Source organism: Phocoena phocoena, chromosome 6 (genome assembly GCF_963924675.1).
Source record: "Phocoena phocoena chromosome 6, mPhoPho1.1, whole genome shotgun sequence".
Lineage (NCBI taxonomy): Eukaryota > Metazoa > Chordata > Mammalia > Artiodactyla > Phocoenidae > Phocoena > Phocoena phocoena.
The window spans coordinates 59,711,711-59,728,046 of record NC_089224.1 but is presented as its reverse complement, the minus strand read 5'-3'; the positions used below and the strand labels follow the sequence as shown (position 1 = coordinate 59,728,046).

The 16,336-nt window shown below is 35.3% G+C and overlaps 1 protein-coding gene across 2 annotated transcripts in view; it reads left to right on the top strand.

Annotated features, from left to right (window-relative positions):
* The window catches only part of RIC1 (RIC1 homolog, RAB6A GEF complex partner 1), a 137,410-nt gene that overhangs the window by 47,548 nt on the left and 73,526 nt on the right, over positions 1-16,336 (top strand). For both annotated transcript variants that reach the window (XM_065879196.1, XM_065879195.1), the window contains exon 3: positions 13,222-13,301. In XM_065879196.1, coding sequence (XP_065735268.1) covers positions 13,222-13,301 — 80 coding nt within the window. The remainder of the gene's footprint in view (positions 1-13,221; positions 13,302-16,336) is intronic.

Here is a 16,336-nt window from a genome sequence, read left to right as displayed (position 1 = left end):
ACCAGCTGGGAGGTCCACTGGGACAGATAGGGAGCTTCAGAGACGAATACAGGAGCCAGCTTATAGCCAGGTAGGGTAGAGGGAGACAGCATAGATGGTCCTTGCACATTGGTGCACTTTCCAGCCCGACATGCAGGCCTGCCGGTATGTGCAGGGGCTGGAAGCTGAAACTCGGGCTTCAGCGGACAGACCTGGTGAGGGGACTTGGTTTGGCTATGCAGAGATAGCCTGAAGGGCCTGAAGTGTGGTCTGGGATGCAACTGGCATGGAGCGCAGGTCTGCCATAGGAGCCCCATTGTCAACACACGAAGGGAAGGGTGTGGGCCCACCATGGCAGCCTCATTGTCAGCATGCTCCCAGCGGGGCATGGCTGCAGCCACTGCGGACTTTGGAAATGTGCACCAGCAAGTTTTGGGAGTGTGCAAGCGCCACCAGAGTGGGTGTGCACGTGCAAAGGCAGGGCTGACATCTGAGCAGATTACCAGCACTCCCATAGTGGGTGCAGGAGCGTGACTTTGGTGGGTTTTCGCACCAGTGGTGTTGTGAGCATGCACATCCCTGAGAAATGTATGAGTCTGTTGATTATTGATGCTCCTGTAACGGAGGCTGGTTTGAAGACAGTGCCAGCAATATTGTACTTTGTGGGCGCACACACCGGGTGGCAGGTGACATCACGGAGTTGCACGTCCTGGTGGACAGCTCCTGGAGAAAAATACACAGAGACCCCTTTCCTAGTGAGAGCATTCCAGTCCTGCCTACCTCACACTGTAGCTTAGAACTGGATCTGGGGGCTTCTACTCCAACAACTGGGGAGCAGACCCTGCTCCCAACAGGGCTGTGACAACCACAGAGCAAAGAAGAGGCCCCGCCCAACATCCAGTGCAAGCTCTGGTCACCACAACACAACCCCTCTGTCAAGGGGATAATGGCCAGAACATGGCAGGCATCCATACCAAATACAGGCCTTGCACCAAAAACACTGGACTCACACAGGCTACACAGGGATGCTCCCAAATAAAAAACAGCCCTTTAAGACCACAGTAGATAACTGTTTCTCCTAAATTCAGAGAGAGAAATATGAGTAAAATGAAAAATTGGAGGAACTACACCCAATTAAAAGAACAAGAGAAATCCCCTGAAAGAACACAAAATGAAAGAAACCTCTCCATTCTACCAAACACTGAGTTGAAAAAGGAGGTAATAAAAATGCGAAAGAAATTAAGAAAGATTATTGATAGAAATGCAGATCACTGTAGCAAGGAACTAGAAACTATAAAGAGGAGCCAGTCAAAATTAGACAGTTCAATTGCCAAGATAAAAACTGAGTTAAAGGCAATGAACAGTGGACTAAATAAGGCAGAAGAATGAATAAGTGATCTGGATGATAGAATAACAGAAATCACCCAATCAGAACAGCAGACAGAAAGACAAATGAAAAAAAAAATTGAAAGCAACATACGAGATCTATGGGGTAATGTTAAGCATTCCAATCTACGCATAATAGGGATCCCAGGAGAAGAAAGAGAAAAGAGGATTGAAAGTATATTTGAAGAAATTATGGCTGAAAACTTTCCAAATCTAAAGAAGGAAACAGATATCTAGGTACAGGAAGCACAGAGGGTTGCAAACAAAATGAACTAAAACAGACCTACACTGAGACATGTTATAATTAAAATGTCAGAATTTAAAGATAAAGGGAGGATTCTTAAGGCATCAAGAGAAAAACAGTCAATCAGTTACAAGGGAACCCCCATAGGCTATCAGCTGATTTCTCTACAGAAACTTTGCAAGCCAGAAGGGAGTGGCAAGATATATTCAAAGTCATGAAAGGGAAAAATCTGCAACCTAGGATACTGTACCCAGCAAAATTATCATTTAGAGTAGAAGGGGAGATAAAGAATTTCCCAGACAAGCAAAAACTAAAAGAATACAGCAATACTAAACCTATCCTAAAAGAAATATTGAAAGGTCTTTTGTAAATAGAAAAGAAGCAAGACTATAGAAAGAGAAATCACAATAGGAAAGGCAAGTACATAAAGGGATTGTTTGATCACTTAAGGAAGCCAGTACATAGGTTTTTTAAAAAATCAAAAAATTTTGTGAAAGTGATTATAATTACAATGAATGGCAAGAGGATAACATGAAGATGTAAAATAGGACATTAGAGTCACAAAATGTAGGGGAGGGGAGTAAGAAAATACAGATCTTTTAGAATGTGTTTGAACTTATATGACTACCTGTCTAAAGCAAGGAGATATAGTAATGGGTTAACATATTTGAAAATCAAGGTAACCACGAATCAAAAACACACAATAGATTACAAAAAAATAAAAAGAAAAGAACTCAAGGATAATACAAAAGAAAACTGTCAAACCACAAAAGGAAAAACAAAAAGAAAGGAACAAAAGACAAATACAAAATCAACTGGAAAACAAGGTTTAAAATGGCAGTAAAAACATATCTACTTATCAGTAATTACTTTAAATGTCAATGGACTAAATGATCAAAAGACAGAGAGTGGCAGACTGGATAACAAAACAAGAACCTATAGCATGCTGCCTACAAGAGACCCACTTTAGGGTAAAAGAAACACATAGACTGAAAATGAGGGGATGGAAAAAGATACTTCATGCAAATGGACATGACAGGAAAGTGGGGGTAGCAATACTCATATCAGACAAAATAGACTTCAAAGCAAAGGCCATAAAGAAAGACAGAAAAGGACACTATACAATGATAAAAGGATTAATATAAGAAGAGGATATCATATGTTAACATGTATGCACCCATATAGGAACACCTGAATACATAAAACAAACACTCCTCTAAAGGTAGGTAATTTTATTGCTTCCACCATATAGTAGAGCTAACTATGGTAGACAGGTTAAAGCACCTGCCCCAGATTACATAAATACTATGTGCCTAAGATCACATCACTGATAATGGGATTCTAACCCATGAAGGCTGGTTCTAGAATTTGAAAGTCTTAATAATTTTGCCTTACTGCCTTTCTCTGTTAGCATGGTTGTTTAATCTTACTAGCTATTATGGAATAAAGCTGAATCTAGGAGACGCTTTGAAATTTGCTTCTACAAAAAAAATCATTGATCGACTGTGTGAGAAGGATATACAGTTGTATGACCTATATAGAGCAATACAGCATCACTCTCTTTCTGCACATTAAGTCAAAGCCAAAGCAGTCATCCCCATTTAATTTTCTTATGGCCTTCCCCCTGATTCCCAGGTATAGTCATTGTATGCTCTGACATGTCAGTTATATTAAAAATTCTAGTACTGTATCATCAACAGAACTACAGTCACCTCCTTATCAACTTGTACCTTAGAAAGAAATTTCACTGACACTGTTTTTTAATGGGGTGTGAGAAAGAAAATCCTTTACCAGTTTAAGAATTGGCCCATAGCTTTTGGGAGTGTGTATTCTCTGAGCATCAGAAGTAGAATATCATTTTTGTAGACATGTTACCAGACCATAAATATCCTTACAGTTTTCCTCAGTTTTAGACAATTGATGTATATCCATGCGCAAGGAACATTAAAATGAATTTGAAGTACTGTCTCATTTCTAGGACTCTATCTGGCAAACAGTAGCACCAGCATATTGAGGCATATGCATAAGTATTTTTATTGAGGCTTTGCTTATAATAGGAAAATACCTGGAGTCCCTTGGTTCTGTGTTCCCATCCAATCACCAGTATTTTGCTAAGTCCTGTCTCTAGTTTACTGCCATCCTCTTCTCTTTATTCTCATTGTCATTGCCTTAGCACAGGCTTTTAGTATCTTTTGTAGATTGCCTAGAACTCAGAACTTTCAGTTACATTTTTTGTCTACTTGAAATGCATCTAAATTATGCATAGCTATTTCTGAATCACAGCTCTTATTTTTTAAAAATATTTATTTATTTATTTGGCTGTGCCGGGTCTTAGTTGCGGCACGCGGGATCTTGGTTGCAGCATGTGGGATCTTTAGTTGCAGCAATGCGGGGGTCTTTAGTTGAGGCATGTGAACTCTTAGTTGAGGCATGTGGAATCTAGTTCCCTGACCAGGGATCGAACCCGGGCCCTCTGCACTGGGAGCTTGGAGTCTTAGCCACTGGACCACCAAGGAAGTCCCACTTATATTATTCTTACTTTAAACCTTTTGGTGGCTTCCCATTGCATTCAAAATGTGTTCCAAACTCCTTAGCCTAGTATTCAGAGCATCTTGTGATCTGGCCTCAACCTGCCATTCCAACTCTATTTCTTATTGCTACTCTTAATAGTCTCTTTCACACCCAGCTAAATGGAAATGTAGATTGTTTTGCCACAACATGAGTTACTGTGACATGAATTAGAATATAACTTATTTATGAATAAGGGAAAGACATCAGTTTAATTTAGAATTCCTGTTGTTTCATTGTGATTTTTTTCCCCTTCCCAGCATGTTAATGTATTGAGTCACCAAATAACAGCTGAAAGCAAAGTATTATAAGAGAGTGGAATACAGCAAATTGTAGAGGAGTACAGTGTTCTAAATAGTACCCATTCATCTCTCTTTTTTTTTTTCTTTTTTTTTCCCATCTTGGTGTGACCAGACACTGTTTTGGAAGTGATTACTCTGCTATTCTCCTGGATCTCTTTGAATTTTGCTCTTGTCTCCATAACTTGGTGTCTTTAAATTATACTATTTATACTTCCTTAAATTATACTATTTTTGTTAGGGTTGTTATTTTTTACACTTAACCATTATCTTCAAAATGGTGGCTCAAAACAGCCATTTGTTTACTCTCATTCTGTGATTTGCTCTGGGTTTGGTCAGATGGTTCTCCTGATCTCACCTCTAGTACTGATGTGGCTACAGTCATTTGACAGCTCCACTGATGCTGGATAGCCCCTTAGTTACATATCTGATAGTTGACTGTAGCTGTCTGTTCTGGTTTTCTTTGTGACCTCTTATTTTCCAGTAGGCTAGATAAGGCCTTTCTTGTGATGGTAGAAGCTTTTCAAGAAGCAGAAGTTTCTAAGTCGAACCATCACTTCCATTCCTCTTTTCTAAATAGCTTTATTGAAGTACAGTTGATATACAATAAATTGCACATGTTTGAAATGTACAATTAGATAAATTTTGAAACCATAACTAGTCAAGATAGTGAACAGATCCATTACAGGTTTCCTTGTACCCTTTTGTAATTCCTCCATCCTGCCATGATTCACCTCCCTCTAAAACCAGTTATTGATTTGCTTTCTGTCACTACAGATTACTAGAGTTTTAAACAAATGGAATCATACAATATGTGCTATGACATTTTTCTAATTTCTTTTACTCAGCATAATTATTTTGAGATTCATGCATGTTGTCATGGATCAGTAGTTAATGCTGAGTATCTTATTGAATATAACACAGTTGGTTTATCCATTTATCTGTTGATGGGCATTTGAGTTGTTTATAGTTTTGGGCTATTTTAAATAAAAGTGCTACGAACATTCATGTACAAATCTTTATATGGGCATATATTTCCTTTTGTCTTGGGTAAATAGCCATGAATGGAACAGCTAGATCGTAAGGTAGGTCCCTTATGTTTAACTTTTTAAGGACACGCTAAACTTTTTACGAAGTAGTTGTACCACTTTACATTCCTACCAGCAGGGTACAAGAGTTCTCATTCCTCTTTGCCAACCTAAGGTGTGCCTTTTTAATTTTAGCTATTCTAATGGCTGTGTGGTGGTATCCCATTATAGTTTTAATTTACATTTCTCTAATAACTAATGATGTTGAACATCTTTTCATTTGTTTATTTGCCATGTGTGTTTTCTGTGGTAAAGTGTCTTTTCAGATCATTCGCCCATTTTATTTATTGGGTTCTTTGCTTTCTTATTGTTGAGTTTCTAGAGTTCTTAGTGTATTTTGGATTCAAGTCCTTTATTACACATATGCTTTACGAAGAATTTCTCCTAGTATGTTACTTGTCTTTTCATCCTCTTAACACTTTTTTGAATGCGTGAAGTACTTAATTTTGATGATGTCTGGTTCATTAGTTTATTTTTTAATGGCTCTTATCTTCTTCCTGTGCTTTCTTCTAGAAGTCTTTATGATTTAGGTTTTATATTTAGGTCTCTGATATATGTTGAATTAATTTTTATATATGGTGCAGGATATGGATCTAAGTTAATTGTTTGCATATTGATATTCAGTTGTTCCAGCACCATTTGTTGAAAAGGTTATCCTTTCTATACTGCATTTCTTTTGCATCTGTGTCATAAATCTGTTGTCCACATGTATGTGGGGTTTTGTCTGTGTTCTCTATTCAGTTCCATGATATATTTGTCTGTGTTAATATAGTATTACTTTTGATTACTCTAGCTTTGTAATAATCTTTGAAATCACAGTGTGTTACTTTTTCAACTTTGTTCTTTGTTTTCAAAGTTGTTTTCAGTGTTTTAGGACCTTCTGTTTCTGTATGAATTTTAGCATCAGCTTGTCGGTTTCTATGAAAATACCTGCTGAGATTTTGACTGGCATTGCATTGGATATGTGGATCCATTTGGGGGGAGTTGTCATCTTAGCAGTATTGAATCTTCTGACCTGTGAACAACATATATCTCTTCCTTTATTTAGATATTTTTAACTTTGTCAATGTTTTGTTATCAGTGTACACGTATTTCACATCTTTTGCCAGGTTTATCCCAAAGTATTTTATATTTTTTGATGTTTTTGAAAACAGTATTTTAATTTTCTGATTGTTCACTGGTAGTATATAGAAATGCAGTTGATTTTTCTATTGATCTTGTATCTTGCAACCGTGCTAAACTCAGTTATTCTAGTACCGTTCTTGTAGATTCTGCCAGATTTTCTGTATAGACAGAGACGTCAAAAAACAGTTTTACTTTTTACCTTTCCAATCTGGATCCTTTTATTTCTTTTTCTTGCCTGATTTTATTGGTTAGACTGTCCAGTACAATTTTGAATAGGAGGAAAGCATTTAGTCTTTTACTATTAAGAATCATGTTATGGGGCTTTCCTGGTGGCACAGTGGTTAAGAATCCACCTGCCAATGCAGGGAGCACGGGTTCAAGCCCTGGCCCGGGAAGATCCCACATGCTGCAGAGCAACTGAGCCCATGCGCCACAACTACTGAACCTGCGCTCTGGAGCCCACAAGCTAGAGCGACTGAGCCCGTGTGCCACAACTACTGAAGCCCGCGTGCCGAGAGCCCATGCTCCTCAACAAGAGAAGCCACCGCAAGGAGAAGCCTGCACACCGCAACGAAGAGTAGCCTCCGCTCGCTGCAACTAGAGAAAGCCCATGCACAGCAACAGAGACCCAGTGCAGCCAAAGATAAATAAATAAATAAATATTAAAAAAAGAAGAATCATGTTATAGATATTTTGTAAATCCCCTTTATCAAGTTGTGGAAGTTAACCCTCTCATTAATTTGCTGAAAATTTTTAATTAGTAATGTTATATTGGACTTTTTCTAATGTCTTTCCTGCATTTATTGAGACTATCAGACTATTTTTCTTTTTTAGTTTGTTAATATGGTAAATTACATTTATAGATTCTTGAATGTTAAACCAACCCTGCATTCCTGGATAAACCCCATTTACTTATGATGTATTAATAAATTGTTAGATTTAATTTGCTAAAACTATTTATAAATTTTACATCTGTGTTAATAAGCGATACTGGCTTATAGTTTCTTTTCCTCATAATGTCTTTGTCTTCTTTTAGTATGAGGGTAATGCTGGCCTCATAAAGTGTGATCAAAAGCGTTCCCTCTTTGTTGGTTTTCTAGAAGAGTTTGTGTCGAATTGATATCTCTTTTCTAAGTATTTGATAGAATTCACCAGTGATAGCATGTGGGCCTAGAGTTTTGTTCTGCTTTGTGGAAAGGATTTTAATTGAAATTTCAATTTCTTTAGTAGATATAAGCCTATGTAGGGTACCTCTTTCTTTTCAGTAAGTTTTAATAGTTTGTGTCTTTAAAGGAACCCATCCATTTCATCCAAGCTGGAAATTTACTGTCATAAAGTTATTCACAGTACTCCCTTGTTATTCTTTTAATATCTGTAGAATATGTAGTGATGTCACCTCTCTCATTTCTGATAGTGGTTATTTTCTTTCTTTTTTTCCTGGACGGTATGACTAGAAGTATATCGATTTTAATGATCTTTAAAAAAAAAAAAAACAGATTTTAATTTCATTGATTTTATTTTTATTTTCTACTTCACTGATTTCTATGCTGATCTGTATTATTTCCTCTATTTTTTAAAATTTATTTACTTTGGGTTTCATTTGCTCATCTGTTTCTTGTTTAAAGTAGAACCCAAGGTCACCGATTTGGCATTTTTCTTTTTTTCTAATACAGGTATTTGAAGCTATAAAATTTCCCTTAAGTACTGCTGTAATAACACCCCACAAATTTTAGTATCCTGTATTTTTCTAAATTTCTGTCTTGATTTCTTCTTTTATTCATGAATTATTTACAAGCATATTATTATTATTTTTTTTTTTCGGTATGCAGGGCTCTCACCATTGTGGCCTCTCCCGTTGCGGAGCACAGGCTCCGGACACGCAGGCTCAGTGGCCATGGCTCACGGGCCCAGCCGCTCCGCGGCATGTGGGATCTTCCTGGACCGGGGCACGAACCCGTGTCCCCTGCATCAGCAGGTGGACTCTCAACCACTGCGCCACCAGGGAAGCCCGACAAGCATATTATTTAGTTTCAAAATATTTGAGAGTTCTCCAGAAATCTTCTGTTATCAATTTCTAGTTTAATTCTGTTGGGGTGAAGGAACATATATTATACATGTTTTATTTTTATATATGGTAAGACCCCAGCATACATTGCTATTATTCTTGTTTAAAAAGTCAATTTAGGGCTTCCCTGGTGGCGCAGTGGTTGAGAGTCCGCCTGCCGATGCAGGGGACACGGGTTCGTGCCCCGGTCCGGGAAGATCCCACATGCCGCGGAGCGGTTGGGCCCGTGAGCCATGGCCGCTGAGCCTGCACGTCTGGAGCCTGTGCTCCACAACGGGACAGGCCACAACAGTGAGAGGCCCGCGTAACGCAGAAAAAAACACAAACCCAAAAAAAACAAAAAACAAGTCAGTTTACCACAGCCATACCTGAGGACTACCTTCCTGAGCATTCTAATCAATGCCCTGTGTGTTATGAGTTTCCTCAGTCTTGCTGGTGGGACAGGGACTGTTTTCAGGACAGTTGGAGCACCATGCACTGTTCCCTTTACTAATGCTTTTGGTTTCTGTTCTGCCTTGGTAGTATCCTCACATGCATGTGCTTATTGGTGCTCTTTGATTCTTTCTCCATGCAGCTCTCTTGTCTCTGGTATTCTGTCATATAAATTTTGTTAGTGCCTTGATCTTCCTGGACTCTCAACATCATCTTCTCAACTCAGGGAGTCTGCCAGGCTCTGTCTCTATTCCCCTTCTCAGTGCTGTGACCTGGAAACTCAAGAGAGTAAGCTGGAACAATCATAGAACTCACCTCAGTTGTTTTCCATCTGTCAGGGATCACTAGCCTTCATTGCTTGTCAGTGTTTTGAAAACCATTGTTTCATATATTTTGTTTGCTTTTTGGTTGTCTGTTTCAGATGGGAGCACAAATTGACTTCAGCTTAATCCATCTTCGTTGGAAGCAGAAGTCTTTTTTTTTTTTTAAGTATTCTGATATAAAACAATGTGATAGAACTAGTAATAATATAATAATTTTTGAGGACTATTTGTATCAAAAGATATTCTTCACCTATCTTTGAGAGAATGTGTTATTTATAACCATTTTTGTTATTTTTCATTTAAATATATTCATAGGTATGAATGTACAAAGTCTAAAAGTGTATACAAAAGTGTTAGATCATTATCTTAGTATGCTTTGGGGTGAGTAATTTTATATACTTGAACATGTATAACAAAACAATAAAGCTAAAAACAGAACATCATTTATAAACCAGTGTAAAGAATTAAAAAATGCTAGTCTGTTATCAGCCTTATTTGAAACCTGATATGACAGTATGTTGGGATAGAAGATACATCTCTAAATCATCAAATCCTTCTCTCTTAAGTTATTAACAGAAATCTCTGTGATGCCATTATTCAAGTCATTGGAGCCAGATGCATAAATCTGTCCTATTCTTTATGGTAAAAATGGTATATGCTGAGGAAGAAATGCACTATGACTTGGAATTCTAAAGTATCTGGTGAATTCGTGTACAAAAAAGTATTTGGGTTGGTAGAGGAAAGTATTGGGATGCTGCCTACAGGTTAAGCATTAGTTATATATAGCAGTTGATTTGTCTCATGACATGGTTAGATTTAAATTACTCCTGTTTACAGAAATTTACTATTTGTAATATATATGTCATGCATCAGTCATAAAGTAATTTAAAAATACATTTAATTTGGGGTGGCAAGTGAAAACTTCCCAAATGCCCAAACAAAGCAGAATAGAAACAGGCAGTTAATAATAATAAGAATAATGATAACCATATCAACTACCACCACCACCTGTAGAATTCAATCTCTTCTTTTTAAAATGTGGAATTAGGTGAGGTAGTTTGCATGGTTTTTTAAAAGCTCTGTTACTAGATTTGCAATTGAAATAAATGATGTGAAACTTTAATATTCATACCTCTCTGATAATTTGTTACATTATTAATATCGTTTTACATTATTGTTTCTAGTTCTTTTTCTTCTAAGTAGCATTAGTAGAGACAAGTCTCTCTCTTCCATCCTCTATTTAAGTAGTGATTTTCTTTTATCCTCTCAATACCTTTATCCTTATGACCTTATGGCCCTAATTCATGGATAGACAAAAGAAAGGGACTTGTCATATAAGTTGCCTACAGATTGTTGGGCCTCTGTAATTAAAGGCACATAATTCAGTAATATACTTTGGAGAAAGAAAAAAATATTGTTAAGATAGGGATGATAACAGGAAAGAGAACTTCGAAGTTCTTTATTTTGTCTTTTCATTAACTTAGAAAAGTTAGTTTTGGGGTGTGTGCGTGTGTTTATGGATGTATACTCGAAGCAGGTATTGGTATTGTTGCCCACAGAGTAAGCAGTAGTTAATATACTTCTTTGCAGTATTTTGGGGATAGGAAGAGAAGGGCCATCATAACACTGCATAAAAACAGTTTTGGTATAGATACACAAAGATGCTACTTTTTAAGGCTGATCATGTTTTTACTACCAAAACTTTTTTTTTTTTTTTTTTTTACCAAAACTTTTAAAGTTGTTCAAAGGCAGGACTGTTCATGAAATTATCACTGATGAATGTCATTGAGATCTGGAAATAAATAGCATTTAATATACATGCAAAGCCATAGAAACTTGGTAAAGATCATTGATACAGAATACCAAAATAGTAAATCAAGCCATTATTTGTAATTTGATCTAGTATACTGTCTGTATAAAATTTCTAAATGCTGGTGCAAAGTGATGCTGTGTTTTTCCTGGCATTATAGTCTTCTAAGTACTTGTTAAAATTCTGAGTACATTATTAGCATTTGATATTCTGAAATGTTGAACTTTTGACCTCGAGTGACTGATATTCAGACAGTGGTTATATGTTATTCATCTAAGTACTAGACCATATTATTTTACTTTTCTAGCCCCTGTAACAGTAGAGTTTACACATTTTAAACAGTCACTAATCTATATAGGGGTCATGATGTCTGAAACTTTCAATATGGTTTGATTTGAATCCATTTTCTTTTTGATCTCATAGTTTTCACATTAGAAGAATAAAAAATTGCACATGAGTAATTAGAATGATGATCTTTTCTGAAGGATTTTAACCTTTTTTCTTTTGTATCCCAATATGTTGAATTAGAGTTTTGGAATACATTAAAATATTAAAGTTTATAGCTTAGAAACAAAACACCTGGCTTTGCTGAAGAAATTGAGTATTTCCTCTGGCATTCCTTTATGTGAAAAACAGAAAACCAGTACTGGAAAGAAACTTGAAACTTTGAATAATTTTTTTAGTTTCTTTAGTTCTACTGTGGGTAAAAGCCCTCCTGCCCCTAAAATGATAAGAATTCAATGTGAATATAAAGACGTTTGGGTAAAACATTGCCACTTCACTCTGTTAATGCCTGAAAGTGTTTGTTTAGAAAAAGCTAAATATTGTATTTTCTGTATTTATATAAATGTAAAATTGGTGTTTGAGCTTTACAAGTCAGATATGTGCCATGATCATATGATGGCACTGTTTGTTTTAATACTTATATATATATTTTAATTGAAATATAGTTGATTTACAATGTGTGTTAATTTCTCCTGTACAGAAAAGTGATTCTTATACATATATATACTTTTTTTAATATTCTTTTCCATTATGGTTTATCACAAGATATTGACTATATTTCCCTGTGCTGTACGGCAGGACCTTGTTGTTCATCCATTCTATGCATAACATGTTTGCATCTGCTAATCCCAAACTCGCAATCCATCCCCTCCACCCCCCCATCCCCCGGCAGCCACAAGTCTGTTCTCTATGTCTGTGAGTCTGTTTCTGTTTTGTAGATAAGTTCATTTGTGTCATATTTTAGATTACATATATAAGTGATATCATATGGTATTTGTCTTTCTCTTTCTGACTTACTTCACTTAATACAGTTTATATTTTTAAAACATTTTATTAGAAAAATTAGCTGATGTTCAAATTTTTTAAGTTGGAGGTTTACTCTGTTTTTACTTCTTTCTTGATATATTTTGTAGTAAATCAGAGGCTAATTGATTGATTTTGAAATGTATAAAATATGTTATTCTGAAGTTACACTATATAAACTTTGAGTAGAGTCAAGAATTTCATCATACTTACTATTTGGTGACATAATTGCTTTAAAAACTCAGAAAAATTATTTGCCGTATTATTCCAGAGTTTAAAATGTTCTGTATATTTTGCAAAATAATCATCTATTATTGAATAATAAAGTTATTTTAGAATATTAATGTCTACAGCATGTTATGAACTATTGATTTCAATTACCTACGAAATATTTTGAAATCTGTAAATCCCTTTCATGAGTTACTTTAAACAAGATGGATTATATTGAAACAAAGTGATTTTTTATTTGCATAATTAAGCTATAGCTCTTCAAAAGGGGGTTCTTGAAGTGTTTTCAAAGTAAGAATATATAAAATTAAGATTACAGTCATAGCCTTACCCTTTAATTCATGGTAAATAAAATTTATCTTTCAGACGGCAAATGGCTACATCTTGTTTTTTCATATAACATCTACAAGAGGGGACAAGTACCTTTATGAACCAGTGTATCCCAAGTAAGTTTGTTGTCTTTCATTTATTAAATATTTGATTTGCATACTTTGTATTCACAAAACATTACAGTTTGGGGTTGTCTGAAGTGCTAAGCCAGCATTTCCAAAACACTGTTTTAAAGATTACCAGGTCTTTGAACTGCTGTCACTTGAATAAAGAATTCTATAATTAAGTAAGTCTGAAAATCTTGGATGGATGTACTATCTCCCTTCTTGGACATTCAGAATTACTATTAAAATACTCCAGATCTAGCATCCTTTAGTCTTTATTGGGGATGTATGAGCTAAGATCATGAGGGGAAGCGGTGAAGTGTCAGTAAGCTATACGTACTTTTTCCTGTACATTTTAGTATATGCATAGAAAAAATATGTACCCCAAACAGTGGGTTACCTCTTGATTAGAATTTGAGGGAACTTGGACTTTTGATCTTTAATCTGTGTTGTTCTGTATGTTTTGCGTTGTTTTTTTTTCCTTTTTTGTTATTTGCCTTACTTGTGAAACAAGAGAACATTTTATTGAAAGACCTTTTGAAATAAAAGAACATGTAATGTAATTTTCAAGTATTTCACCTTTTTAAAAAACGATCAAGCCATTAAAACTGGATAAAAATATAAATGAATTATTTATCACATTTCTAGATGATAGAAGACAGAGGTTATTAGTTATATAAGTAATTAAAGGGAAAATAGATTACATTATATGAAAGTTTAAATTTCTGAAAATTAACAGAAAAAAAAAAGGACCAACATTAAAAGGGCAGATAACAAACTGGGGGAAAATTTTGCAGTAAACAAGACCAAGGCTTACTATTTTTTATATGAAGGGGTCATATAAATTGCTAAGAAACACAAAGATTTCAAAAGATAAATAGGTAAAAGCAATCTCATAAGAGGAAGTATCATCCATTTTAATTCTCAATTTAGACATACTCTGAAAGATTTCAAAAGATAAATAGGTAAAAACATTCTCATGAGAGGAACTATCTCCATTTTAATTCTCAATTTAGACACTCTCTTGTAAATAAAAAGCAATAAACAGAATCACCTGTACTTAACTTGATTATTTTTTATACTATTATAGGTGGGCAGGGGACTATTAATAGGTGGGCAGGGGAGGGAAATAACATCTCTTGAAACAGTGAAAAATACAGTTTTCTTCCATTTGCCAACATGATTTACATATATTTAGAGTGTTTTGAAATAGTATTTTGAGACTCACTTTTTGTTTTCCAGAGGTTTTAAGAAGTTTCTTACCTTTTAATTCTAAGGCTCCAGGGGACACTGCTTAACTAAGTAGTAGTCCCAACAATGCATGAGCTATGCTGTGTTTGTATATGTTAAGCTAAAGAACTAAGTAAAGAGCATTATTGTTTTGTTTTTAAACTTGGATGTTCTTCCACTGTGTTTAAGAGTTTGAGTTTCAATATGTGGGCTCAATAAAATGTGTATTGCCTTAGAGCAGCATAAATAGAAATTAAGGGGGGATATAGGCTTTGGTGTCAGATAGACCTGGAATTGAATGTTAGTTCTGCTGCTTTTCAGCTGTATGTCTCCTATCAAGTTAAAATACCTCTAAAAACCTGAGTTTTCTCATCTGTAGAATGAGATAACAGTAGTAATTATTTTATAGGATTAAATGAGACCATGCATATTAAATGTTTAGGTAAGTGCCTAGCTTGTGGAAAAATTAATAATGGACAGCTGCTATTATTATTAATATATTTTTCCCTCATCAAATTTTTATTTCAAATGTTTTAAGTGATTATATATATAAAGTGATTTTATACATTGTATATATTATATATATTTTTTGTTTTTAACTTGATAATATACTTTTTTCAGAGTTTAACTTCTAGTAACTGTTACATAAAATCAAACAGAATCTCTTATATGGAAACAGTTTCGCAGAGCAGATTAGAATCAGTCTATTATGCATTTGTTTGCTTGACTACTTTCTAGTTCAGTTTTTTAGTCTAGTAAGTTTCTTAGTTTTTCTGTAGAACCTGTTTATAAAATGGGAATAAAAATATTTTCTTCAGTTGTTTGGAGGGTTATGTGAGTTTAGGTTTTTAAAACCTGATTTGAGGAGAGTTTTTTTAAAAATTTAGTTTTTATTGGGTGTAAGATAAGCTGAAGGATGTTTTATACAACATAGAATGTAGCCAATATTTTGTAATAACTGTAAATGGAAAGTAACCTTTAAAAATTGTATAAAAAATTTTTAAAAACTAAAAAAATTTAGTTTTGAGAGTGTATCATCATCTGTGCCATTGTAAACACTTATGCAATTCAAGACACTGTTCTAAGCACTTTTTCAAACTAACTTAATCCCTGTAGCAACCTGATGAGGTAGTTATGTACAGTAACTATACAAACTGCAGCACAGAGATGGCTAAGTAACTCACCCATAGTCATACACTAGTAAGTGACACAGTCAGGATCTAAACATAAGTGTTGTAGCTTCAAAATCTGTGTATTTAAATTAACCACCAATACTACACTTCAACCCCGTGTGTCCATCTAGCCATCTACTACTTTGGGTTTTATTTGGGGAGTTAGGGAACCAAAAATGGATAAATGATCTGGAGTGGTTTATAGTAGTCCTGAAGAATAGAGACAGCATAATTGAGGCCAGTGGTTAGTCATCCTCTTCACAGTTTTAGAAACGCTCTTGTCTCTTGCTTCTCTTCTCTAAATCTTATAAGTTCCTCCCATGAGTTTTTCTATAGTATCTCAACTTGTATTATGTGACAGCATCTTAACCTCAGACTGCCTCTTTTCCCATAGTGCTTCATCTTAGAACAGGTCAGATGCCCCCATAATCTTTCAGAGTTTCCACATAGTGTTGTTTCCAACATCCTTCCTGTTGATGGTGGGAGTCAGGCTTCAGCAATGGTTACAGTCTTATATTAAATGACTCTTTATGCCTCAAAGGTCATTTAGGTCATTTATTGTTTGATTAATGAATTTTCCATTTCTTTCATCCTTTGCATCTTTATAAATTCCATTCTATATTAAAATATTCCTTCATATTGGTT